At 42.3% G+C, this 27,970-nt stretch overlaps 1 protein-coding gene across 2 annotated transcripts; it reads right to left on the minus strand.

The window, feature by feature from the left end:
- Positions 1–11: 11 nt before the first annotated feature.
- emsy (EMSY transcriptional repressor, BRCA2 interacting) lies at positions 12–27,968 on the minus strand. 2 transcript variants are annotated; one of them, XM_031750315.2, is made up of 20 exons: positions 27,727–27,968; positions 25,738–25,846; positions 25,506–25,605; positions 25,335–25,409; positions 24,891–25,066; positions 24,645–24,800; positions 21,986–22,245; positions 21,668–21,911; positions 19,767–19,985; positions 19,340–19,486; positions 18,898–19,071; positions 18,690–18,826; positions 16,522–16,695; positions 10,786–10,996; positions 10,466–10,633; positions 7,882–8,037; positions 7,501–7,649; positions 5,003–5,587; positions 3,200–3,604; positions 12–1,647 (listed from the first exon to the last, which is right to left on the minus strand). In XM_031750315.2, exons 2-20 carry the CDS (start codon positions 25,841–25,843, stop codon positions 1,465–1,467), a joined length of 3,825 nt encoding a protein of 1,274 aa, XP_031606175.2. In that variant the 5' UTR covers positions 25,844–25,846; positions 27,727–27,968; the 3' UTR covers positions 12–1,464. The 2 variants fall into 2 exon arrangements, with proteins under 2 accessions (XP_031606175.2, XP_031606176.2); XM_031750316.2 differs by lacking the exon at positions 27,727–27,968 and adding an exon at positions 25,923–26,001.
- Positions 27,969–27,970: the final 2 nt, after the last annotated feature.

Raw genomic sequence — 27,970 nt, forward strand, 5'->3', positions numbered from 1 at the left:
CAAACACAACCGGCTGTTCTCAGCTGATTTATTGTGCAGATTAAATGTTTTTTTGTTTTTTTCTCATCTAGTCAGACAGTTTGAAAAGGTAGAAAAGAAATGCATACTTATTGAAATTCTCACTGCAACTTTTCGGACTCTGGAATACATCTTACAAAAAAAGTACATTGCTCAATTTGCTTCTTTTCCTTTTTTTTTTTAAGCACCCCAAAATTACACTGAGCAGCAACTCTTATGTTGGACATTATTGGTCCTCCAGGACTCTTTTTGTGGTTCTGCTTCATGTTCCTCACAGAAGAAAAAAAATATATATATATCAATCTGCTCCAGCTCTGTTCCCTCCTCTGAAAACCCTGTAAAGTGTCGGAGAGTTACAAAATGAGTTGAGAGAAAATACAATCCGTCTGACGCCAAAAGCTGTCCGTTTATGAGTCGCCGCCCAGGAACGGCGTGAGCTGCTTTTTCCACTGCGAGGACGGCGTTCCTCGGAGAAGCCCCGGTCTAAATTAAGTTCCAAGAATTTTATATTTCTGAAAGCTTCCAAACGTCTGGGGCTGTTTGGGTCTGCAGATCTGATCGAGTTCCCTCTTTTGTGTGAATTATCAAAGCCCCTTTCAGACATGCGCTCCTTTCCAATCATCCGATTTCATGTCTAAAACAAAAAAAAGCACCCGGGCCACTTTTCTATAAAACACTACGTGAGATTATGACTGCAGGTTGTTAGGACTATGACAAACTTTTGGATTTTATATCGCCAACTATGCTCCTAATTTGAAATAAAACAAAGATGTTGTGATTTGTTTTCAACATTATGAGCAAAGGTTTTGGGAATTTCTGCAGAAGGAAAATCACCTCAAATAGAATTTCTTGGGGGGTGAAAACAAGTCAAACTGGTTCTTGATGAGACATCGAATTAGTGGTAAAGTTGTAATAGCTGCAAAAGAGGCCGTGAGGAACATAACAATAAAGGTTTCATTTAAAAAGATGGCTGGAGGCAGTGATGTCACACGCATCATGTCTAAAAAGGGCTTTTGCGTCTGGTGTTTAAGGCATTTTCAATATCTTTTCTGCTGCTACTCATCTCTGTGACCCCCTCAGAAGTTGCAGGTCCTTTGGGTTGACTTTAAATGCAGTGTACTTGCTCAGCTGTACGTTTATGAAATGATATTTAAATGTCTTAGAAAGTAATCACCATACTGTAACATCGTATGCTGGGAGAAACTGCTTTCCAGCTCTCTGAAGCCGGACTAGAACTAATCCTTTCACCTCGCCCAACTTCTGGTGATAAAAACCACGTGTGCCATCAGCTGCGTGGACGAAAAGAGCCTAACGAACTAATACTTTACACAAAATGAAACACTAACTAAAGTCCACTGCGTCCGAGGCCTCGAACAAATCGTGAGTCTGCTTTTCCCAAAGTGAAAATGTGCACTGCACCCGTCAGGGTCTCTTAGCATGGAGTGACTACGGCTGGTCGGGGGGGCTGGCGGCGGCGGCCTCATCGTTGCTGCTGTCCACCTCCTGCTCCATGGGGCTGTCCTCCTCCAGCTGCTGGCTGGTGTAGTTGGTGATCTCCAGGAAGCCGCTGGGCTCCACTACCACATTAGACTGGCTGGAGTCTGGCAGGATGGAATACTGAGGAATCACCTGCGTGTATGAGAAAGATCAGGCTCAGAGTAGGTGAAAATAGTCCCTATCTGACTTTTTTTCCCCCACTCTAGACTCTGTGTCCAATCAAATCAAAGAAAGAGGAGCTAAAGCTAAAGAAATGCGGAGCTGCAGTGGAGTATACGATAAATGAGTCCCAGAATAAACTATGGAGCTAGAAATAAGTAACCAAATGTAAATTACATCAATACTGGGCATATAGGTTTGCATATACAGTGGTCGTTTTCCCTTTTCCTGTTCTGGGGGAATCACTCTATTTTCCGACATTTGAGACCGTGAGTGCCTTCTTCTGGGCTTTATCATCAGGTAGTGATGCTTTAAGATGGTATTTTCCATCCTTGTTGACATTTTTTTTAGCTTTAACTTAAAGAAACAAAACAGGACTTTCAGGGAAATCCACCTGTTCACCTTTGTTTCTGAGAATTAGACGAGAAGATCGATACAACTCAGAGAAACTGTTTAGGCTTCAAAGACAAAAACCTTTTCTGTTTTACAGTTTCATACAAAGGATACACACATGGTGATAGTAAAGTTGGGGAACAGTGAATTACATATTCTTCAGTGGCCAGGTCAGTTACCTGATGGCAGCCTAACAGAGCTGAAGACAGCTGCAGTAAAAACCTGACAGAGCATTTCAAGATATAAAAAACAATCCTGGACGTTTTTCCATTTTTTGAGCCTCTGAAAATCAGAGACTGTGTCAGGGAAATCAGGGAAAATTGCAGTTAATGCAAAATCTTTTAAATTAAAGCTGAAAGTCTGCACTTCTGCTGCATATTGGTTTGTTTGTACATCACCTCAGCTGATTTTAAAATCACAGGCAAAACCACAAAACTGTCAGTCCAAATACTTATAGACCAAACTTCTTCACTCTTTCCCCCTTGGACGCTTCGGTAACCCTCGTTTCAGCCCTGCTTTTAGAACCAATTGACCGACTCTGCATGAGAGGTTAGTGAGGGTGTTCCACGTCTTCACTGACGTATACTGAGGCGTCAAAACTCGCCTTTGAGAGTACTGAGAGCTCGTCAAATGTTGCCCTTGTAGGGGAAAGTGTTAAGAAAAATGTTTGCTTAGCGTGAGATAAAAACACAGGACCAGCTGCTCCATTAGACGAGCATTTGCAAATAAAATCTGTTGGCATGAAAACCTGATTTAAATAAGACGTTTAGCATGGGTGTGTTTGTTTGTGATGAGTTCATCTAAACTAAATAAATAAATAAATAAAGCGCTGTCTTTTTTGAATCTCTTTAATAGTTGCACATGTTGCCTAAAGAAGGATCAGAGGATGGCGTTTATGGTTGTGGTGAAAAATGTTTCAGTTTTGGCTGAAAATCAGTTGTTTAGTTAACCAAGGACTTTTTAAAGTTTATAAAGTATCTGTGATTATCATTATGCACCGTCCATTAAAAAAAACACGTGTGCATAATGTGCATTATGCTTTGATAACGTGGCCATATCATGTGTTCTTTGTGCAAAAACGTTTATCTGCTGTGTGATTTATCTCCTCAGTAACATACAATACAAAACGTACCTCGATGACTTCCAGGTCTTCCTTGCTCCTCTGCGCTGCGAGGCCCTGCAGGCAGCTGAACTGCTGCGGCTTCGAGTGGGAGTGATGCATGGCGGCCCCGGAGCTGCTGATGAACTGGCCCGAGTCCAGTGTGCCGGACATGGCCTGGACCTCCAAAGCTTTCCCCAGAGGGCCGCAATCACTGGAGGAATCCACCACCATGGGCTCTGTGCTCGGATCGATCTCCGCCTCCATCATGGAGATCTTTAGGATGTCCGACACTGAGGGCTTGTCTCCAGAAGGCCCGGAGCTGGACTCTGGGATCAGTTTGGCGGCAGCCTCCCCGCTGCTGAAGACGGGCGACGAGTGGTGGGAACTGCCAAAGGTAATCTTGGTGACGGTGGCACTCTGCGTGATGATTGGCTGCTGCAGTGACAAATTAGAAGTACTCGTTATTACTGAAGTATTACAGCTGACCTGAGCAGGAGGAGAGACAGTAACCACAGCAGGTCCTGATAAGAAGATCATAATGAACTGAAATGATAATCAACGGCATGTTTGCAGGCTCTGTATGTGCTACAGCTCAGCCAAAGACAAGATAAGTGTTCATATTTAAAAGTCAGATAGTAGGAAAGCTTGCTGTGTGGCTCACAAGCTCCAAATATACAGACACCAAGCTCTTGCTTCAGTCCAACTGTGACAAATGAGCTGATTTGTTATTTGTTCTCGCCACCAATCGGCCTTTGGTTGCTGTGACAGATAACAGAGAGAAGCAGCAGCTGCAGCCAGCATTAGCACAGCCATAATTTAATTTCCCCTTGTTTATCGGTGTGTCACATGAGGGGAAAACAAACAAAACAAGACAAGAGGTTCATTCCATTTGGCATGAACGAAGGGAAATCCCAGCAATGAAACATGCACTGCTTTTATTAGATGCTGAGAATTACTTGGGAATGCTGTGGATTCCCTTCTGTAGACTCAGGGAAGCTTTTAAGAACAATAATCCAAGTTGGAATTTTGAACATGTCTAGAGGAACGGTGTCAAACTCATTTTAATTCACGGGCCAAAACCATGAGCCAAAAGTTAAATACACCCTTTACCACATTTAACTTCATAATGTGTCATTTTAATAACTACTTAGAAATGAACAGGAAGTTTACACATTATATAAACAGCACGTTCCCTTTCTTTACTATATTCACACCTCCACATTAACATCTCCTGATCAGAAAACCACACGTCGAGTTTTCATTAATAATGAAAGTATGTCACATTGTTTAGTGATGTTCAGCATTTAAATTACCTCAGTTTGAACTTTGAATCCACTTCTATTCTTGTGTTGGATTACAACCACAGCATGCAATTAAAAAAGAGAAAGGTGGCTTTGAGGGCTTCATTCTGGGCCCTGACCCACATGTTTGCCATCGGTGCTCTACAGTGATGTTATTAAAATACTGCTCACTGTATTTAATAGATGTACAGCAGTTATTTAATGCACTGAGCAGCAAAATGCAGCTGATCTCTTTTGATAAACATAAAGTGTCACTCAAATTGATATCGCCCCCCTGGGAGAGTGGGAGATAAAAAGGGGAGGCTGGGTGTAGGCCTCTCCCTTTTATCTCCTAGTCATGGGACTGGATGTATGTTTGTGGTCGTGGATCGGGACAGAAGTGAAAATCCAATCACGTGTCACCCTCGACAGGTTTTATCAGGTGACTTAACAGGAAGTCATCAAAAGACAGGAATTTCTGAGGAGGAGAAGCTGTGGGCATCAGCTGCCTCTGGAAATTTACTCCTGGTGAGCAGGTGTAAAATCCACTTACCTGGCTGGAGGCGGTTTTGTCGGTGCTGACGGGGTGGTGCGCCTGCAGCGGAGGAGGGTGGGACATTGAGGTGTGCAGGGGCCGGTGGTGGGACGTGGGGGCCTGCTGGAGCTTCGGGAGCTGTGGCGTCAACATGGGCTTGGTTGGCGTGCTCGGAGTGGTGGCCTTGGCCCCGGCTGGGGTCGGTGCGCTCACAGGTCTGTCTTTAGGACTCTGTGTTAAGGTTTGGGGTTTGGGCTGACTCTGCTCTCGTAGCTTGGGGATTTTCTTAGTCAGAGGAGGAGTAGAAGGGAAGGCGGTGGAGGAAGAGGAAGGCTGGCTGATCTGAGGTTTGCTCTGCAGCTGCGGCGGCGGTGGCGTCTGTTGGGTGGACGTGGAGGTGGAGGTGGAAGGGTGCCGGCTCTGCTCGGCCTCGGCCTGGCTCACAGGCGGCGGCTGAGCACTTGCAGAGTGGGCGGGTTGCTTGGTGGGTTCTGAAGCTGGTTGGGTGGAGCGGTAGAACAAGCCTGTCTGGGGGTCCAAAGTGTCTCCTTCCAACTCACCCGCCTCTAATACAGCCTCAGGTTTACCATGACTGTCAGAGGGCTGGAAAAAAGACACATACATGACGCTGTTAACTATCAGCAGGACAAAAATACGACAAAGAATTTTATGGAGAAAAGACTGTACAAAAACGATGGACGTAGCCATTGATCATCCAATTGATTTGTGAATTTTTTTTTTTTTTCCCATCTTGACTTTTTGAAACAAGATCCACCATTGAAGTGCGGCTCTGACTGAGAAACGAGGGGCACTGCGCACTGATCCGATAGTGACCTGTCAATCAAAAGGTAGACCCGCCCTAAAGCATTCCCCGTTGTATCATTCCTCTCGAGGCTAATGAGAACCATCATTTACGAAATTCATTCATGTTGCATTCAAAAAGCCTTGAAAGTATCGACTGAGCCCATAAACTAATCCGGAAAATGTTTTCCGAGGTCTTGGATGAAGTGACAAGTAGGGGTGTTATTTTCCACACACAAACCGGAGGAGTCGCCCCCTACTGGTCTTTAGAAAGAATATAAGTTTTCAGATGCACTTCTGCATTTACTTCGCTTTTAAAAACCGTTTACAGTCATGTGAAAAAGAGTTCTCACAGGAGTCTGTGCAGTTCTGTGAAAAAATTAAGAACAACTTAACCACGTCCAAAGGATTTCAGAGGTAGGGAGTTAGATGTCCAGCGACATCCAGCAGGAAAGATAGGATTTTTTTTATAAGATAAGATGAACAATTTTGGAATATGTCAATTGACTAACAGAGCATGTTTTTGGCTTACAGTGTTTTCTGAAAACCGTAAGTAATGACCAAAAGACGATACTAATATTAATGAGTGTTTTTAAATTTTAGGCACAAGAATATTGATAAAACATTAATTTGTGCGTGAAATGTTCATATACAAGGTTTATGCATAGATGGGTCAATGTCCTGTGGACAGACAAGAGTGATGTGGAGATGTTTGGCCATAATCCACAGCAACGTGTTTGGAGAAAACCAGACGCACATCAGCACAAACACAGCATACCAACTGTCAGCTAGGTGGAGGATGGGTTATTGATTTGGGTTTGTTTCGCAGCCACAGGACCGGGGCACCTTGCAGTCACTGAGTAAGGTATGCATGAAGCCATCTGTTTGACACTTCAAGCTTGGGCCACAATTAGATCATGTAACAGGACCGTGATTCCAAGCACAGCAGTAAATCTACAAGACAAAGTCCAGACCTCAATCTGATTGTAAAGCTGTGGCAGGACCTTAAGAGAGCTGTGCACAACTGAATGATCAATGAACTGAAGCAACTTTGTAAAGAAGAGTGGGCCAAATTTCTCCACAACAATGTGAGACAAAGTAACACACTGATAGAAGTCGTACAGAAAACAACAACTCATGTTATTGCTGCTAAAGGTGGACTTACAAGCTACTGAATCACATGGCTTAATTAGATTTTCACAGGAAGTCCATAAAGGGGATGTTTATTTAATTTAAAGGTTCTCTGTGCAACATAAAAAAAAACCCCCCCATCAAACGCAACGGTTTGTTTTTATACTTTTTCAAAGCTGAAGATGCTGCACTTTGTGGCAACTTGCTCTCAGTTTCTGTCCTCTGATATCAAACAATTGTTAAAAAAAACAAACAAACATGGAAACCAAGACAATAACTGCAATATAAATAAGAAAAAAAAACTGCACTGCCATGCTTTCACAAAGAACAAGAGAAAAATTCCCAGGAAGCATTTTGCCTCCGGTGGTAATCCACCAAACCAGATGAAAGGTTTGCATTGAAACTACTACTTTCACGCAGAGAAACTGTTCCTATGAAAGCAGTTTACACCAGTTTTCTGTGGATCACAGAGGAGCTCACATATATTTTTAGAACAAATGACACAAGGTTTGACCCGTTTCTCTGCAACACATTTATACATTTATGTTTATTTTGTACCCTTAAGACCAAAGTCCAACCCTCACCACGTGTGACGCTGGAGCCGCAGAGGAGACAGCAGCAGGTTTGGTTACCACAGCAACTGTGCTTGTTTTATATGGCTTCCCCAGCTGCTGACTGGAGGACATAACCACCTCTTCATCCTGCGAGGGCACTCCCACTCTGGTGGCTTTTCCTGCAGTGAAATTAGTCATGCTGTCAGATGATGAGGTATTAAAAGTAGTAGTAGGATTCACACACACACTTCAGCTTCCGTCACTAAATGACCTAAAAAGGAGAACCATGTTTCACAAGCTGCCCACTGCGAGGTTTTAGTTTGAACTGCATTTCATTCCACTGAAATCATGACTGGCACTGAAAACAGGAACTGCAAAGTGCTGAATATGAAGCATGATGGAGAGGACTACCTCCTGCGACGTATTCAGCGCTGGGTTCAGCCTCTGAGGTAGAGGGTTTGGGGGATTCAGGGCTGGGCTTCTTCTCCTGGGCCAACTGGATGGGCACAGCCATCTGGCTAAGGTCGATGGTGTGCTGCCTGGGTTTGGATTCTCCCTTTTCCTTCACTGTCAAGACGAACAACAGTAAAATTCAGCATCATTTACCAATTCAGTCATGTTTACAGCTCATATTCACTGTTAACTTCATCTGGTTATTTCCAACCTGTCCTCGACTTTAGGCCCGAGCGAGGGCTAGCAGACAGAAACTGTTCCTATAAATGTGCACTTAAAGTTTCAGGGTTTTTTGGTACCATGCCTGTACACGCCGGGTTTAGAGCACCAACTTTCTCTCTGAGCAATCACTTTAGTTTTAAATCCAGCTGAAATCTCAGCACAATTCTTGTTTTTGACACTTGAACGGGAAGTTCTGTTTGCCTGCATAATCCAGATTTCAGTGGTGCAGACCAGCTGCTTGACTTATTTGGCTCGAGCGTCTCAGTACATAGCATAGTTTAGTAGCACTAAAGCAGATAAAGCAAGTGTTAGCTTGACTAACTGTAGGCTACATTTAGACTTGCTGACAGAGCTGCTAAGGACCACAAAATACAGCCTACACTCAAACTGACACTTTTAAAATTGGTTAAAACACATTTTGCCGCATAACTTCATAACAGCAGCGTGTTTAACATCTGTGTCTGCAGCATGTGGTGATTCTCCCCTTCACTCTTAACCTGGAAGAAGTGAGCAGCGAGTGGGTGAAAGTTTCAGCGCACTGGTTACCTGTTTGCAATGTCACAGGTGGAGAAACTTATAACTGCTCATAAAGCTGGGAGGCGGTCTTGTTTCCGTAGAAATGCAAAAACCCCCCCAAAAAACCCCAAAAAACCCAATGATAACAATGTAAATAGCATGTTCATGATACGGTGCACCTTCGAGGTCTGGTGTACCATTTGCCACGAGAAGCTATTTGTTATCACAGATATAATTTGTGTTTTGATTGTTGAATCCAAGCTAGCACGGAGGCGTGGACAGGAAACAGGCTACAGAAAGTCGCTGAACCGCAAACAGGCAGCTTGTAAAACAGGTTAAGTTGACTGTGTGGAAACCCTGTTATAGAAGAGTAATCAAAACACAATAGTTTCTTTACTCAGTGGTGTGCAACTTTTTTTGCTGACTATCTCAAAACCGTGGAGGCTCCATGAATGTGCATTTCACTTAAAGCGTTTCAAAAGTAAGTAAAGGTTGACTGCCACATCGGTTTTGGAACAGCTGGAACAAATTAAAACCGTTTCTTATAATAAGGAAGATCTGCTTTCCTGGCAGAATCAGGGGAAAACAACAACAAAATAATTACGGTAAAAATCTGTTTTTGTAGCGAATCACTCGAGCTCTTTACTCCTCACGTCTCAGGTTTGTTTTGTAACAGGGAAGTTTTTTGTTTTTTTTTCAAACACACTTCTTAATTAAAAGTCCATAAAACACCTTTAATGTGCATACAGACAAAAAAGAAAAAAAAAAAAAAGGCAAATTGGGGGATTATACCCCTGAGCTGCTGGATGGATGGAAGGCTTTTAATTTGAAACACATGTGCAGGAAGTGTTGAGTTACACTGTCTGCTCTTAAAAAAAAAAAAAAAAATCCAAACAAACTGCAAAGTAAAACCAGAATTGGGATAAATGAATATGTGAGACCAATATTAACAATGAATTGAGCACCAGAGCGACGAGTACGGCAGTTTTTGGACCGCTGTGCTGCAGAAATATATTCTATAAACTCAGATATGATGCTATGACCTAAAACAGATGCCTTTTACCCTCCGAGGTCTAAAAGACACCCCATCCCCCCCCCAAAAAACAAAAGACATCATCCAAACACAGGGTTAGGTTAGATTAAGGTTACTTCTTTGCCGATAATTTGGACCTCATTTCGTTAATGTGATCTCATTTTAAAAACATAAAAAAAGCTCGTTGTCTCCAGTTCATGACAGCTTTATAAAAATTTATGTATTTTGAGTATTAACGCTCTAAAGAGTTTTACAGACAACACTGGGTATTACCTTCATTATGGATCAGGTTTTGCGCACTAAACAGCAATTAGCTCTTTGGGAATTTTCACTCACAGCCAGATAAATGCTATCGGCTGCTCCGCGGTGCCGCTCATGTGAGTATTTAAATATTTAAAAAAAAAAAATTCCCACCTTCAAATATTCCATGGGAAACCTTTACCTTTGCATTTGCTTACATCAGTCCTGTTCCACAGGTTTGCCATCTGATGAGCTCACTATCTAAGCAATGCCTCGAGCACGAAATGCATAATTACTGTCGGCCTGCAGCTCTTCGTGCTTCAGCAGTTTCAGGAATGTTGTGAAAATTTGTTTGACACTTGAGGCGAGCACCACCTGTGCTTGTATTTCTGATGAAGCTGAAGCATTCGAGCTGTTTTTTCGAGCTCCTTTCAACTCTGCTGAATCAGCATGTGCACGGGTGGTAAACCCCCACCTCTCCTCTCCTCTTCCTGTGACACCTGCAGCTTTTTCTGTGACGTGATGGCTCACCTGATGTCTGCTGAAGTTCAAGAAGAGCTTTTATGGTGGAAGTGGCCGACTGGGATTCCCCGCCAGATACCTCCTGGTAGATGATGGTGGGGCTGGACTCCACGGCTACTTCCTGCTCAGTCCAATCCTGCTCTCTGGAGGACACCACGTGCACTACAGGCTGCGCTTCTGAGGAGCGGACAGTTTTTGTTCTTTTAAACCAGCGATTACCACAGAATAAATACACATCACATTTCAGTCAACAATCCCGAGGCAAACACCACAGAAGCAGGAGTTTATCTCCTATCTTTGTGTCATGGGAAAAGTAAAGGGAGGCATACCTTGAGCGCTGCCCTGGGAAGCCTCGCTGACTAAGGCGCTGGCCTCCGCGAGGCTGGCAGCATCATCCTTTGCGGCCCCGTCCTGGCCCGGGGTCTGACCCTGACTCAGTTCGGCGGAGCGGGTCACCTGCTGCAGCGTCTCAGTGACCAGCTGCCGGGTCTGCTCGCTCACCACCGCCGTCTGGAAGACCGGCTTCGGTTTGATGAGAACCTGCAGGAAACCAGAGGAGCATACAGTGTCCTGAAAGCTGTTGACTGATGTGTGCTCCTCATTATACGTGATAAGGAATTATAGTCCTAATGAGTGGAAACACAAGCCTGAAAGCAAGCGCTGGCCTCCCGTAGCCTCTGACCTCCTGTTGTGGCAGGTCAGATGTTTCACTATCCATTCAGACTTCCACTACTTTACTTCTTTCTTCCCTTCTCTCTCTTCCTCCACGCAGCCGGTCACAACGAGTTTTTCAATGTTAAGATTTTATAATCTTTTCATTCACTTTTTTATATCAATAACACATCAAAGGTAAAACCAGAATGTCAACACACATCTGTATTCATCTGCACTAAACAGCCTCTTTATCACCTGGCTTGTTATCACTTCTTCTTTTCACTTTATTGTAACACAAGAGCACTTTCGATGCCCATTTTTGGCATCGTGACACCTGTGACTTCTTGGCCGCTGTTGTGTGGGATGTGTTCTGCTTTGCACTGAGCCTTACTGGGATGTAACTGCCTCCATCGCCCTAATCCAAAGCTTTTACGCAGTCCAACATGCGGCCCTGCTGCCTCTTGCTTTTTTTTTTTTTTTTTTTTTTTTTTTTTTTTTTAAGTAAGACAACATTCAATGAGACGGGATGTTTTGCTTCCACAAGCGTCTCTAGCTTGCTTGGCACCATCCTCGCACAACATCAGTGAGCTTCACCTGACCGAACCTTTTCTTTATATGTTACACTGTAATAACTTTCACTATTTGGCATCTGTTTGAACAGACTCACCTTCTGCTGAACTTTTATCAATGATTTATTATGATATAGAATTTGCCTCTCTATGGGAAATGGAAAATTAGCTTAAGTACACAGTGACTCAGTGGTTCCTCAATAGTGTGCCTAATCAGTAGGATTCAGGAACCACAGGCCTATGTTGCAAATCTGCTGCGTCACATTTGTGTAAAGAAACGCAAGATCTGACGTGTTAGGCGTTGTTCCTACGACGTCATTATTAACGCTTTTCGTGTATTCTTATTACAAAAGGCTCTGTTATGTCATAGCTTTGCATGTTCCAGGAAGAATACTACTTCCCTTTAATATGGCCTCAAAATAATGCACAACTAATGCGATAACGTACGCAAAGCAGTTGTGTCATGTAGGAGACCGCAGACGAGACAGCCTTGAGTTATTTTTGAAAAGGTAGATTCCTGAAAACTACAACTAGACTAATTGAAATAAAATAAGTCAAACCCTAGTTTCGGTTTTGCTTTTAGACGGGACATAAATTCCAATCTCCCAGGTGAAACGAACCCACTAATCCACCACAACCTGTTACACTGATTCTAATCTTTGCATCATGGCGTTTACATTTTCCCCTTAACGCTCGCCCTGGAACCACATCATCATACGTGAGCACCAGATGCATCACACGCGCACAACATCTACCAGGGATAGCGCTCCTGGAAGGATCCTGTCATTTATATTCTCTCATTAAAAGGGAGACTCCTTTGCAGTTTTATTATAAAACTAAACACAGAGGACAGGATTTCCTTGAACCGGTGAAGAGAACCAGAGACGGATTGGCGTGAGAATAAAACTGGCCACCTTTAACATAGTTTACTGTGTGCACAAATGGAGAAACACAACTGTGTGGGTGCAGCTCTCACTGCTTATGTGCAGACACACTGTTGCTGCTGCCAGGAAGTGCTTCCTTCCCTCTTAATGGTAACAAGATATGGCTACACCAGCGAGTGCACCATTGGTCAAGCCATCCTCATCTTTACAGTTCTTCTAAGGCTTCTCGGTTGTTGTTACTCGTGTAACCCTAGTTAAGGATAACAATAATGACATGTATAAAGATATCATTGATTCTTTTTTAAATTTTTTATACTTCAGATTTATTCGTGTTGTGTAGTCCAATGGCGAGTAAAATGTTGCAAAATATGTGCACCATCTAAAGAGTCTGTTCTGAATGACAATTAAGTGGCTATTTTATTGTAGTGGGCTAATAACAGCCTGCATTGCCAGCTTAATGTTTGTGGGATTCCCCTCAAGAAAAGAGAAATTATAAAAACTTTTTTCTTGCAAATAAACAATAACATAAAATATCTGATGGCGAGGCCTGATAAAAAAATTTAACAAAAAACCCAGAGAGCTCTTAAATGTCCCGTAAGGCTAATTTGTCATTAGTGACACAATAAAGTTCACTTCATAAATAAAGCACAGCTTTGCCTCGAGTCAGACGGCTTATCGGAGGCAGCAAGTTGCTTCTTATCAAACATGTTACAGCGGAGTTAGTCGGAAGACATTATTTAGACTACGAGTTTCTTACTCATGAACGCTGACATTAGCTGAGTCATTTTTCCGTCTGCTTCAGCGGCTGCTGAGTAACTAGGTCATAAACGTCGAAACTGACTGCTTGAGAAAAACACTTTAAATATTACAGAAACTGGAAACAAACTTTGGTAAACAGGTGTCATGTTCGTCACTGGAAAAGAGAAAAGAGAGGCTGGTATTTAAGCCAGTTAAGAAAATGTGGCAATTAGTGGTTTCACTCCAACTGCACAGCAGATTAGCACTGTGGGTGTTTAACTCGGTGACTACAGTACTCATTACTCACTGACCACAGTTTCCCCTTGATGACTAAAAACGAACCTTGAATTCTGAATTTAGACCTTTTTTTTGAGAAGTCTGATATTGAAACAATGACAAAGTATTTGTGAATCAACTTGAAAAAGAAAAAGAAAAAAAAATCTGCAGAACTTGTGATTTATGTTTTTGTTATTAGAGAGATATTTTTAGAGTTGGCTAAGACGGTGCGGCTGACAGCTCGTGTTTTCATTAACCCTTCACTTTAACTTTGTGTGTTTGCAGCACAAACCGACCTGGAAACTAGTATAGTGGGACTTACCCTCTCAGAATATTTCTGACAATTTTATCTTGAATTCAAATTCCCCCAAAAGGTTTAGAAATATCAGGCGGAGGCTGCAGGCTTTGGTCTGAACATCTTTTTTGTGGGCGTTTCTTCTTAAATTACTATATATGCTTTCGCTAGTCATTTAACATCTGTCAGAAATCTAAGAATTTCTCCAGAAGTTTGCAAAAATAGGCAAAATAAAACCCCCCCAGGAACTGAAAGAGGTCAACAGCAGTAGCTGATTTTAAAGCTGTGGACTTTGAACTGCAGCTTCTGCTAAGAGAGGACACAAAAAACAAATTAGAGCTCAGGGGATACTAATAGCGTGCAAAAAGTCCACTGACCACAATACCTGTATCACCTCACTCTGCAGTTCCCCTCTGGTGAGCTTTAGCCTCTTTCAGCTCACTGTTTTGGCTTTTACAACCTCCAGTTTGAATTCAGGCTCAGCTAAAGTCACATTACACACAGATTCAACAAGTTTCTTCACGGGACAGCATCACACGGTTTCTGCACATCCATGGTGCGAATCTCCTGCTGCACCAGATCCCAAAGGTTCTCTAGTGGAGTGAAATCTGGTTAGGGCTGGGTATCGTCACTGATTTCTAGAATCGATTCGTTTCCGATTCAATTCGATTCGATTCAATTAAATTCAATTTGAATCTGGGAAATTTTGACAGTCAGAAATATTATAATTCAGATCAGTACATTTACATATTTTTGTATCTATAAAAAGGAAGCTGACACACGCAAGACTTTATCAAAGGTGTGAGCGTCACAGCAGATGCCTTTGTGTCAAAGTAGCTGAAGATAAAACACAGAAAAACACGAAGGTGGTTTTCCTGGCCTGGGATTTTATAAAAATATTCTGCAGTAGATCAAAAACGAAAGAAAACCATTAATCAACATATGAACGTTACCTCTGACGTTACAGCGGTTTTATTAGAGACACGGCTAAGCGTTTTGCATTTTGCATAATTTTAAAAAGTTTAAATTTGTTCAGTATTGAACGGCAGAAATTAGGTTTTCTTTTCGGAAGTATGTAAAACGAAAAAAAAAAAAAAAAAAAAAACAGCGGCCGACAGCGCTGTAAACAAGACTTGTGCGTAACAAGCCAGCGAATAATGCAGAAAAAAGATTTTTAGACGGGAAACTGTTCTTGAAGTACAGAGAGAGAGAGAGAGAGAGAGAGAGAGAGCTGTGCATGAAGTGTGATTTTATCATGGTGGAAGCAAAACAGTAAAAGTCAGAGATAGATAGAAAGTGGGACTGATCCAGGCTTTCATGTTATTTGTGTATTGCCCAATAAATTCTGACCCTACAATCCAAATTGCAGCAGAAATTGAGACCAGGCAATGTTTTTCCAGTTGTGTACTGTCCAATTTTGTTGAGCCTGTGCAAACTGTAACCTGAGTTTTCTGTTCTCAGATGTCAGGTGATCTTCTGCTGCTATAGCCCATCTGCCCTTCTGCATACCTTGTTGGTATGCAATAACAAATGATTATTTGAGTGACTGTTGCCTTCCTATCACCCTGAAGCAGTCTGGCCATTCTACACAGATCTCTGACATCAACAAGGCACGGCCACCGACAAGATATTTTCTCCTTTTCCGTGAGAATCCAAGTAGATCAGGAGTTTATGGAATGCTCAGACGAGCCCATCTGGCACTGACAATCATGTCACTTAAAACACCTGTCTTCCTCAGTCTGATGCTCGATTTAAACCACATCCCTACATGCTGAGTTGCTGCCGTGTGACTGGCTGATTAGATATATCCATTAAAAAGCAGTAGCATAAGTGTACCTATTAAAGTGGCCCGTGAGTATGTTCTTGGGGGAAAAAAAAGTAATGCAACATCGAAAAGTTTTTAATTACTGGGGGGGAAAAAAACCCAATCAGTGGACACAATTTTTTGGTCGAATCTTTCAACTGATGCATCTACCTCCCTGTTTCTCTGTGTGTGCTTGATGTCCAGATAGCTGTCCCTTTTGATAACACAATCAACTTAAGGGCGATAATATGTCAGTGTTGTGGTTACAGCTCGTTGCTGTGCTCGGACAATTGGCTAATGCAGGTATAATACAGCAGGCCAGAAACATGATCATGTCACAATGCAGTCTGCAGCAGATCAAATAACTACCAGAGCATTCAGCTCTCTGTGATAAGGGGAAGTTGAGGGAGGAACAGGAAAGGTAAGTGTTAAAGCTCCTGCTATACATCTGCCTATAGAACAAGGGGACTTTTCCCCCTTCTGCTTAAGTAGCTGTACATTTATTTTAAATAACCACATCTCACTTCTCTGGAAACATCCAGTACAGGTGACTGACCTACTGAGCTCCATGAAAAGCACTCTTCTCCTTCTTGAGCAGATCTGTTCCCATTTTCAGAGGAAGAAACCCATACCCATTACTCTTAAGATAAACACGGCTCTTCCTGCACTTATATCACATGACCCTTGCGGTTACTTGTGAGTCAAAAGGTCACATGATTATCCACCCGATGTTTGTCATGTGATAACCGCAGTGGGTTGCGGTCAACCAGTTTGTAATGATGATATTTACATTTTATTAACCCTGTTGTAAAGACAAATACAGTGAAAAAAACAACGTGTCTCACCTGCGTCTTTCCCTGCTGGCCGTAAACGATCTTGGTCGGGATGATTTTGGTGGCGGTGGCCTGGGACCCGGCGCTCATGCCTTTGGGCTGGGTGACGATCATTTTGGTGATGGGTCTGGAGGCGGTGATGATTGCAGGTTTGGTCCCCTGAACTGCCTGAAGGCCCTTTTCCCCCTGCAGCATACGCAGCACGCTCATTAGAATTCTTTTTAGCCAACTTCGAATTTAAAAACAAAGCAAAACCAAAAAACGAATAAAACTGAATAAAAGGAAAAGAAGCACGAATTGCAAGAAACCTAATTTAAAACATAAATTTGTGGGAACCCATACTCACTGACCAAATCCGGTGGGAACTATAGACTTCCAACCTTTTTTTTCCCCCTGTTTCCACTTATTTCACCACTGAGTCAATCCCCATAGACTCCCACATTACAATTCCCAACTTTAAAGATCAAACTGTTTACAGTCACGCACAAAAATATGGTTTTTGGTCTCTATAGCTAGGTTCCCCCTTCATAATAACTGTACAGGGGTTGAAATTTCTTTTAGAACTCATGCACTTGGATAAGGTTTAGCGTTAGCAGCGCAGCCATAGGCAGCTCTTCAAACACTGAACTGAACCTCCCGACTGTTTGGTGCCTGTTGATTTTTTGCAGTTTTCTGAAAAACAACATGACCTGCTATGAGTACAGCCAATACAAAAAGTTTGTACTTCAGACTTGACGACTGAAATTCAAATTTTTCCCATGACAGATTTGTCCATCTATGTGTTGCAGCCATTCAACCATTGCTAGCGTTAGTTAACGTTACACATGGGTAACTTCAAAAGACCAACAAGGCAGCAGCCAAAAGGCGAGGAACCACCATCTTTCATATACAGTCTATATAAAACAGCGGTCCCCAACCTTTTCTACACCATGGACGGGTTTAATGTCAGACAATATTTTCACGGACCGGCTTTTAACGTGTTGCGGATAAATACAACAAAATAAAATGATATGAGCAAGACAAAAACTGTGGTATTTTGTAAATATAATAATAAACGCAAATTCACTGTGTAATTGTGTAACTTTATTAGCAGCGTCCTCCGGAAATGCCCCAACAACATTGAGAGTAACATCCTCCTCTCTAGCCCTTAATACTCTCTGGTCGCTATGGTAACACGTAAATATTTCTTTCAAAATAAGACACATAACTACAACACGGGAAAAGACCCAGGGAAATCAAGTTAACGATTAAAACCCTGAAAACCATAAACTTCACATCCAAGCCTCAACTCTCGTGGACCGGTACCGGCCCGTGGCCCGGGGTTTGGGGACCGCTGATATGAAACATCTGAAATAATTATAATGGTCATTACATTTTCAGAAATATTGACCTCTAACCTTCACCTTGAGGTTGAGGTCACAGAAATTCAAACTCATCAGCCATTTTTAGGCGATACACCTATGGTACTGTTTTGAAAATCCTACTTTGCCTTGTTCTCGAGTTATCCAGGACAATGACCAAAGTGGCAAAAGATGGTTTAGTTTCTGAAGATCCCCATTAGCTGCAGAAACGCAGCAGCTATTCTTCCCGTGGTTGCAGATCTTTGCATTTTGACAATGCATCATAAGACACACACATATACCATATAACTGACACGTTTACTCACATTCTTCATAAACTATTTAGGTAGAGCAAAAGCAAGCTAGCTTAGCTCCAATGTCTGAATCTGAAGTGGGAGTCTGGTGACTTAAAGCAAAGAACTGGGCTTGTAAATCTGAGAGGTGAAAGTGAAAGTAGCAGTGAGCTGGTGGGCCCTGGGATCAGACTGTGGTCAGCTGTCAGGTGTAAATATACGAATGTGATGAGGGATTTCCTGAAAATTCCCCTGAATTAATAAAGTTAAATGTGTCAAAGACGCTGTAAATAATGAGGTAAAAACACAGCAGGCTTAATATTTTGAAAGCAAACACAAACTAATTACAGCCGGGAAGTCCGCATGATTTCCCCAATAACCAGTTCTGCACTACACCTTATATGTTGGTTACACAAGCATTTTATATTATTGATATTAAAATTTATATTATGTTAAATTAAGCTCTAGACAGACAGTATAAAAAAAGGTTAACTGCTCCTATGAGTGTAGCGCACGTGTGAGAATGCTATCACGCTGATCAACTGACCCCAGCATTTAACAGCGTGGTGACCACATTCTTGCCGGGCAGTCCCTGGATGGTCGCTCCTTTGCCCGTGGTTTTCTGCACCACAATGACGTTGGGCTTGGAGGTCATGGGGATGGTGGTGATCTTAGTCGTCGTGCCTGCAGCGAACGAGAACTGATCAGAAACTTGCACTGAACGTAGATAGGCTCTGGACCTCAGTCTGACTCACCGGACACGATGTTGCTGCTGATGATCTTTCCCCCCAGAGTGGCCAGAGACTTGGGCACCACGGTGATGATGCTGCCGCTGGTGGTCTTGACGTAAGTGGTCCCGCCACTGGAGGCTGATATTCTGGCCCCGATGTTGGGACTAACAGTGGGTCTCGTGTAGGTGGTCTGGGTAGCTACACGAAGAAATACAGAATTACTGTTCTCCAACTTAAAGATATCGACAGGAGCGTCTCCATCAAGGATTAAATTAAGCTGCCACATTTCCGGTGAGATATTTAACTCCATTTAAATACTCTATGATTAAATCTGAATGAGAAAGAGTGACAGCTGTCATTACCAGCAACAGTTTTACTCTGGTCACAAAGACGACCTTTAAGTTACACGCAATCTCTCCCTTCCTGGAACAGATGTTGAGTTTTTGATCCCCTCGCCCCCACTCACCTGTGGGCTGAGTGACCAGCTTTGTGGTCATGATGGCTCCGTTGCTACTGACAACCATGATGGGAGAAGAGCTGCTGCTGGACAAAGCCGCCGAAGGCTTGGGCAGGATTTTGCTGGGCTGCACCTGCTGAGTGATGATCTTCACCCCTGCACACAAACCACACATTAACAAACGCGGCAGTGTGGTTGTATCACGATATTCACTTTCTAAACAGATTCACTGTCGTCCTTTGTTTCTTTTCAAACAGCTGTGCGTCATATGAAAGAAAATGGTTAACCACCAGCAAAAAAAAAAAAAAAAAAAAAAAGATATGAGCTTATTTTGTGAAATAGATATGACACAGGTATTGCAAACAGCACGTGGTTAAAATGAAATAAAATGACAGAACTGAAACACAAACAAACAATAAAGGCTCGTCATGGTTACCGGACTCTTGTTTGATCTGAATGGTGGGCTTGGCTCCCGGTGAGGAGGTGGTGGTCTGGGTGTGACCGATGCTGGACGCTCCTAAAGACGAGCTCTGCTGCAGCTGTTTGGGTGACTGTTGTTTGGGGAACTGGGCCAGGATCTGAGTGGGTGAGGCCACCAGTGTCTTAGGTGAAGGAAGTCTGGCTGTAGAGACCTTCACTCCAGCTGAAGCTCCACCTGCAACCGACAACATTGACGGTAAGATTCAAAACCTAACAGGTGACGTCCCAGAGGAGGTTCCTCCCCCTCTCCCTCATGTCTAATGTTATGTTTGCAAAACTAGAAGATTGAACATTTAAGAGAGATTATCTGGTTAAAATCATATTAAAACACACGACCTTAAATCTTTTTACACTAATGAGTCAAAATCATTTTAATCAGTAAAGTATCATTAATATTATTTTGATGTGTTTTCACAAAAAACTATTTTACAAAGGTTAACTTGATACTACTTTGTCATGTCTATCCACTAAAACTAATACTGCCTTTTTCCCTCTCTTGAGCAACTAAGCTGTTGATAACATGACAGTTTTGAGTCTTTATGGCATGACATTAACATTGACATTAAGCAATTAAGGCCAGAGACACCATGAAAGGTGGACGACACTCGAAGAATTCAATTGGAGAATTTGCCAACAGCGAGGATGGTGGTAAAAATAACTTTTGGTGCAAGGTCGAAACTTTTTAAGGAGTTTTTAAAATCAGATTTTGTAGATCTATATATGCAGTTTGAAAGTCCTGGTGACCGCTTTTAAATAATGTTTCTGAATGGCAAAACTTGCTTCTAGAAGATGATAGATCGCATCTTGGGGTGGCTGTAGCTCAGGTGGCAGAGCAGGTCAGCCACTAACCAGAAGGTTGGTGGTTCGATCCCAGGCTGCTCCAGTCTGCATGCCAAATATCCTTGGGCAAGATACTAACCCCATGTTGCTCTCCGATGCATCCATCAGAGTATGAATGTGTATGAATGTTAGACAATTAGCACTTAACCTTAGAAGTGATTGGGTGAATGAATTAGCTGTATAAAGCGCTTTGAGTGCTCGGACAGAGTAGAAAAGCGCTATATAAGAACCAGTCCATTTACCATTATATAACCAACTCCAGACCTCAAGGTCCGGTGTCCTGCAGGTTTTAGATATCACCCTGGGTCAGCACACCGAAATCCAATGATTAGTTCATTGCCAGGCCTCTGGAGAACTTCAAGACGTTGAGGAGGTAATTTAGCCATTTAAATCAGCTGTGATGGATCAAGGACACAACTAAAACCTGCAGGACACCGGCCGACACTGGTTTGGACACCACTGATATAACCGATCCAGTGATTTCAGCTCGTACTGGAAAGATAAGGTACGTCCCTAACAAGTAATAGTAGTACTCTACTGCGAGAGTAGTAAATGAACAGAAATGAAATTATAAAGTCATAAACTGAGTCATCAAGAAAAAAAAAAAAAAAAGCTCAGTCTCCCAAGTAGGAGTTTTACTGCTTTACCCTAATATTTGACATATTTATTCACTCAAATGTATTTTTATAAATTTAATTAGCTGAAATGTTAAGTTGTTATTCTCTGCTGCCCCCAAGTGGACAAAACAGTTAATAATATAGCTTTAAATTCATGTGTTGTATCATACAATCCAACCTACAAAGCGCTGGAGTTTAAAGGCACAGAGCCATGGAAAACTGCACAGTACAACCAAACTGAATAATTATCATTGAGAATAATTGGTGTTTTTTTTGATTCACTAACTAACTAATTTATTTTGAGCCCTGCTGTTGTCATGGCACCTTTGGGAGCACACATGTTTTTGTTTTGTCTGAAGATGGACCTGGCAGAAAAACTGAGCACAGAGGAGGAACCTACACGGTGTGACCGTCGACATGACCACTGACGGTGTGGAGGAGACCACTGTGGTCACAGCGATGGTGTTGGGGTTCGTGGAAGTGCTGGAGCTGGCAGGAAAAACCACCGTCTGCTTTTGTGTGGGTGTGGTCAGCACAGAGGTGGACCCCAGCTTGGACACAGCGGTGGCGTTGTTGTGGGCGTGGGACTTGGACAGGATGTTGGGCACGAAATTGGAACTCGGGGAAGTCGTCACGATGATCACCTGTTGAAACACGAGACGTTTAAACTCAGAAGCAGCGTCTAGAGAGACGAGCCGAGGTAGGGTTCCACTGTCACCTTCTGCGTGGTGTTGCTGGTTGTCTGGATGGTGGGCTTGGTGAAGGTGATCTTGACGGGGGACAGGTGAGGCGGTAAGGAGTTGGCGATGCTCTGCATGATGCTGCTCATCTTGGGGCTGCCGCTCACAGGCACCGTGATGTTCTTGGATACTGGCGGGGTCACCTTGGTAACTTCTTTCAGCATCACCGGAGACGAGCTGGATGAGTTTGTGCGCCTTCGCTTGCGAGGCTTCTCGTCCTCATCAGAACAACTAACACCTGAAAGGTGAAATCAGCGGGAAAAATTAAGGATAATTGAGATCACTGAGTAGGGATACACTTAATTGCTGATAATCAAGAAGTACTGACTACGATCAAGACGAGATGACTGAGATTAAACATCAATCAGTCAGCAGAATGGTATTCAATCTATTTCACTAACTGTACTTGGCTTGTGACAGAAAAGTAACATTAAGCCAAAAATAAAAGAAAGTTTATGAGGTAAAAATTATGAATTAACATCTACCTGTAAAAATACTAATCTGCAAATTTCTACACAGTTCTGTGACTCATTCATTCATAAATCATAACCTTTTAATTACATCTTTAGTTCTAATGATGTACAGATGCTCTGTCTTCCTGTGCCTCATTCCCTTGCTACGTTCTCCTGTCACACATTGTTTCTACCAGCTGTTTAATCGGCAGCAGATGCTGGTGGGATTGTCAAACCCGAGCCAACATGTCCTAACAGACACCATGTTTAGGAAACTCAGATCTCACATTCCCAGCCAGTTTAGTCTGGAGTGTGAGGAGAGTATGTGAATCACTGGTGCTAAGAAAGACTGAGCTTGTGTGATACAGCAGTTTAAAATCACCTTGTAACAAATAGACAAGCATCGCAGTGCCCCCTTTAGGTTGAGCAGTAGATTTTTAAAATATGCAAACAGAGTGATTTGTACAAAACACAGTCTCTCCTCCTTATCTTCAATTCTAAACTCTATTATAAAAACATAACATGAAAGCTGAAGAAGAGTAAATCCCACTCCAAGGTTAAAGAACGCATCAATAAAATGACATTTATTTCAAAGTTATTTACTCAAAGACATCGGCATTCATTTAAATGAGAAACTGTTTCTGGAGGGCTGGAAATTTCTTTCAAGTCTGAACACGTTCACAAGCAAAAGAAGTGATTTTCAGTGCAGCACCTCTCTGCCATCAGTTACAAAAAAAAAAAAAAAAAAAAAAAAAAAACACTAGAGAAAAAAGGTCATTATTTACATAGCACCAACTCACAACAACAGTTGTCTCATTTGGGTTTTATAGTGTAAGGTCAAGACTGTACAAAGGTAAAGAGAGAACACCAGTGAGCCAGCACTTGGCGACAGTGGGGAGGAAGAACTTTCTTTTTAAAAAGTGACTTTTGGTAGAAAGAGACTCGGGGAAGTTACGGGGAAACCGAGGAGAAGAAAAAGAGGCCAGATCACCAAAGAGGTGAGAAAAAAAAAAGTTCAGTGCATCATGGGAAATCCCCCAGCAGCCTGAGCCTACAGCAGCATAACTAAGGTTAACTAAGATTAAGCCCAATCTTAAAAGTAGAGAGACTGTCTGCCTACTGAATCCAAACTGGGATCTGCTTCCATGAGGTCTGCTCTCAAATATGTCAAACTAATCTTTTAAGGGACTATGTTTGTGAGTGTGAGGTTTGAAAGTTAATACCGAGTTAAAATTAGGCACAAAATCAGCAAAAATCTTCAGACTCATGTTACGGTTCAGTCTTCCCAACATCTCACACCCATCATTTGCCTCTTCCACTGAGCTCTTATAAACCGTCTAACAGAGAAGAAAAAAACAAACTTACACCCAGCAAGTCGGCATATGAATACAAACACAGACAAACCAGAAGGTTTAGGTGACGACTGTGACAGAGAAACTGAGGGATCGCTGGGATCCTGCTGATATGTTAGCCAGGCTTTCTTTAACTGAGCATCTGAGCTGGTTTAAATAACGCATAACGGTTTTATAATTGATACGTGCCAGGTCCTTTCTCTTTTCCCTCCCATCTCCTTTTTCCTATTTTATTTTTTTTGTCAAGCACCCTGGTATAACCTTGGTGTTTTAGTGTGCTTTATACATAAAGTTTATTATATGTAAATAAAGGATGAGAGTTTTGGTAAATTATGTTATTTAACGACATGATCATTAGCTGTGCAGTTGCTGCCTGGTTAGAGCAGGCTAGTCTGGTGAAAGCTTTATTGTTTAAATATTGCTGAGGAAAAGAGTGAAACTGCTATTTTATACATTAATGATACAACCATGGTTATGTGTGCAACTTAAGTATTTTTGTGCTTTTTTCTTATTTAGCCCCTTTAACAAATACAAGTATAAGAAGGACACAGATGTGGAGAAATGTTACATGCCTATTAAAAATGTGTGTGTCTTTGTATTAAGCTATGACTTGGACTAAATGAGAAGTCTTCAAAGAAATGAGAATAACTTCAGTTTGATTACTTTTCTAATAATAATAATAATGCCTCCTCTCTGAAAATTCTATTTAATTTTATTTATATAGCACCAAATCACAACAGTCGCCACAAGTTATGTTGCTATTTATTATTTCCCTTTCATGTTGTTTCCGTCCAAAGTGAGAGAAAAGTTGATACGATGTTGCTGACACTCACTTTTCACATACACAGTGCTGCCGCTGGGCAGCACCACCACGTTGGATGAAGGGCTGGGTGGCCGTGGAGATTTCACTGTCGCTCCTATAGGGCCGCTGGTCGCCGTGGCGCTGGTGGAGGTGCAGGTGGTGCTCGTGTAGGAGTAGCACACCACGACTACAGGGAGGAAATGAAACACATCATTCACTGCCCAAAGTGTTTGAAAACAGCCAGAGTCTGATGCAAAGTGAATGTTTCTGGCTTTACCCTCTTTGTTCCCCGTTTCAGCTGGCAGCAGGAGGGAGGCGTTCTGATTGGCCGTGGCGCTGGCCACAGCGTTAGCGGTGACTGTAAAGGCCGTCTGGGGAACCAGCCTCGGCATCAAAGGAACAAGCCTCCGCCCTTCAATGGACCACTCAGAGGAGCTGTTTGGACCCGACATGCTGAAAAAGAAAAAGAACGGAAATCTGATTAGAGGACGGCACGAGAGGAAACGTTATAAGTCCTCAAAGTTACTCGGGCTCAGACTCAGGGTACAACAAAGGCCTGTTTAAAACCAAAAGCTTTTATTTCCACATGCTTTCACTCCACACCTCACAGTTTGACAAGCACTGGAGCAGAGGTTGGTTAAATAAATAGCCAAATAGCTCATTGTTGCTAAAGTGAATGAGGAAAAGACTAATGAAAACTTTGAGAAAAAACTGAACTTACTGATAAGCGATGGTGGTGAGGCGCTCATCGTTGACAGCCCTGCGGACCTCTGCGCGATGCCGCTCGGTAGAGATGCTGTGAGGGCGAGGGTAAAAAAGAAAGGCTGGTTTTAAATAAACCAAACTCTGCAAACAAAAATGAAAGAAACAATTTAAAAACAACAAAAATTACCCGAGGATTTTAGTGAGCTCGCCCAGCAGATCCTTCTTGTCCTTTGTCAGGTCTCCTTGGGCTCTCAGAGCGCTGATGACCCCAGCGTATGCCTCCAGCTCTGCGACACACAAACATCAGTCTGTAAATGTTGCAGGTCTTTTGCACATGAAAGAGATTCAATCAGAGCCACTGATAACATTGCATTATGGTGCTTTTTTTTCCTCTTTATATTGCACTGCTTTGAGCTCACCCAGTTTCCGCAGAATTCTTTTGCACTCATCCCTGCCCAGGTCAAGGATGGTGGGCCACACCACCGGCATGGTACCAGCTAGCACTGGTTTCTCAAGCTGAATCATTGGCTGAGAAGACAGTGAGCAAGAAGGCAAGTTAGGACTAGATTTCCCATTTACCACAGTGCTTCATGGTTAAGCTCACCAGGCCCCGAGCACTGTTTTTTCAAGAGCTTCAGTGAAGTGTCATTCCATGGAGGCAAGCTGGACTCATCACAAAATAACAAGCAGAGTTTTTCCTGAATAGAAAACATGTCAGCACAAAGAGTTTTACGACCAGGACTGCCAAAATAAAACTGTTAGAACTATTTTTTATACAGAATTTAATTTACTCAAGCACAAATATATTTATGTTTATCGAATGGCCAAAAATAACAGGGAAACGCAAAGACTTCTAATAATTAAGGTAACACAGATTCTGTTTTATATGAACCATATAAAATAGGCCAAATCCTGATGAGGTCTCTGACGTAAACAAAGTGGACAGTCATTAAATGTGGAAATGAACCCCTTCTCTTTTGTTTCCCTTACATGTAGCGACATCTAAAAATCAATATGGGACGGATACCACAAATTCTTAACAAAATAAATAACAATATTATAACAGTGACAACACAATGATTTGGAAATGGTCTCCAATCTACACGGTACCTTTTTCTAGTCTTTCTCACTACTCCAAACCACTGTTAGCCGTACATCAATTCGGTGCTTTATTATTATTCAGTATTAAGCACTTTATCTACCTCACCAACTGCTCTAATCTGTAAGTCTTACTACACTGCTCTTCACTGTCTGGTGTTCATTTGTCCTGCTACCTCTGCTCTTTGCTTAAATTTAATATAGGACTTTCAATATCCGGTCACAGGAGTATATAAGAGTTTGGAACTACATTTCTTTATTTCATTACATTTTAAGTTAAAGGTTATATTTTTTTTAAATTGCAATCACTCTTCTGCATGCTTTTTAAACTTCTGAACATGTTTCATGTATGTGCCTTTTATTATGTGTATGCCCACTAAAACTGGATATATATTACATATATATATCTTTCTTAGATACATGGCCACCAATTAGACAACCTTTTTGTATTAATTACAAATGCTATAATCTTAACAAATGGATCGCTTTGCAGATGAAGTAGAAGGAAAAACCATCATGTTGTAATTTGCATTTCTAAAACAAATACCTGCACAATTCTGAACATGCAAAACAGTCTGCAGTTAGCCAGTCTGCAACCAGCGATTGCATTTGACTCATTTAAAGCATGCATTGCCACATCAAGACAGCTGTCAGTGGAAACACATCTTCAGCTATTAGACAGACGTAGTTTAGTATCACATCTTTGGTTGGTTCATTTTACTCTAGGGCAAAAAAGCTGAATGAAGATGCTCCAGAAAGTGTGCTTTCTGCCGGGGACTGTGTACGCCTCTTCCGGCTAGATTGCCCCAGACCAGCCCGCACAGATGTCAGTAAGAGCTGAACAGTTAACAGTCGGTGTTCCGCCCATCACCGGGCCTCTCAACCAATAAACACTGCCAACAAAATACATAAAAATTCTTGTTTGGTTTAATCTAACTCAATCCTATTGCAGACTTTACATGCCGAAGAGCACTGAAGGTGCTAACACTTAGCAAAGGAAAGCGGTTTTCTCTCTGGGTCAGGCATTATGCTGTAAACAATGAAAAATGTTGCTGCTACATTTTCTGGGTCAATTTCTGTTAGTACGCCGCAAAACAACGGTGCATACCGCCTTCATCAAACTGCCCCGCGATGCTTCCAGTGCGATGCAAATATGTCCAATAACCTCACGATACATACTAACATGTCCCCGGAATGAAGTACCAGTAGATGAGCATCATATTTAGTCATGTTGATGACAAAAACCTTTGCAGTGGATGCTGTTAGCTTAGCTTAGCAACCTAGCTGTTTCTATGAGCCAAACGTCTCACCGTCCGGTAGCAGTACGACTTCAAGGCCTTCGGAAAGCCGCCATCCCCATAAACATGGCCGACCACAAGACATTTAGATAGTTTACCACATCGTGAAGGAGATCTCTAGTGAAAGTGCCAAAGAAAACGTGAGCTAAGGTGCTAAAACAGCTGATCTGCCTAAATATGTGACAATGTTTATGTTGTCTGTTAAGTATCTGTGGTTGGCCTGTGGACGGATGCCCTTCTTCTTCGTGTAACAATC

This window comes from Oreochromis aureus, linkage group 10 (genome assembly GCF_013358895.1).
Source record: "Oreochromis aureus strain Israel breed Guangdong linkage group 10, ZZ_aureus, whole genome shotgun sequence".
Lineage (NCBI taxonomy): Eukaryota > Metazoa > Chordata > Actinopteri > Cichliformes > Cichlidae > Oreochromis > Oreochromis aureus.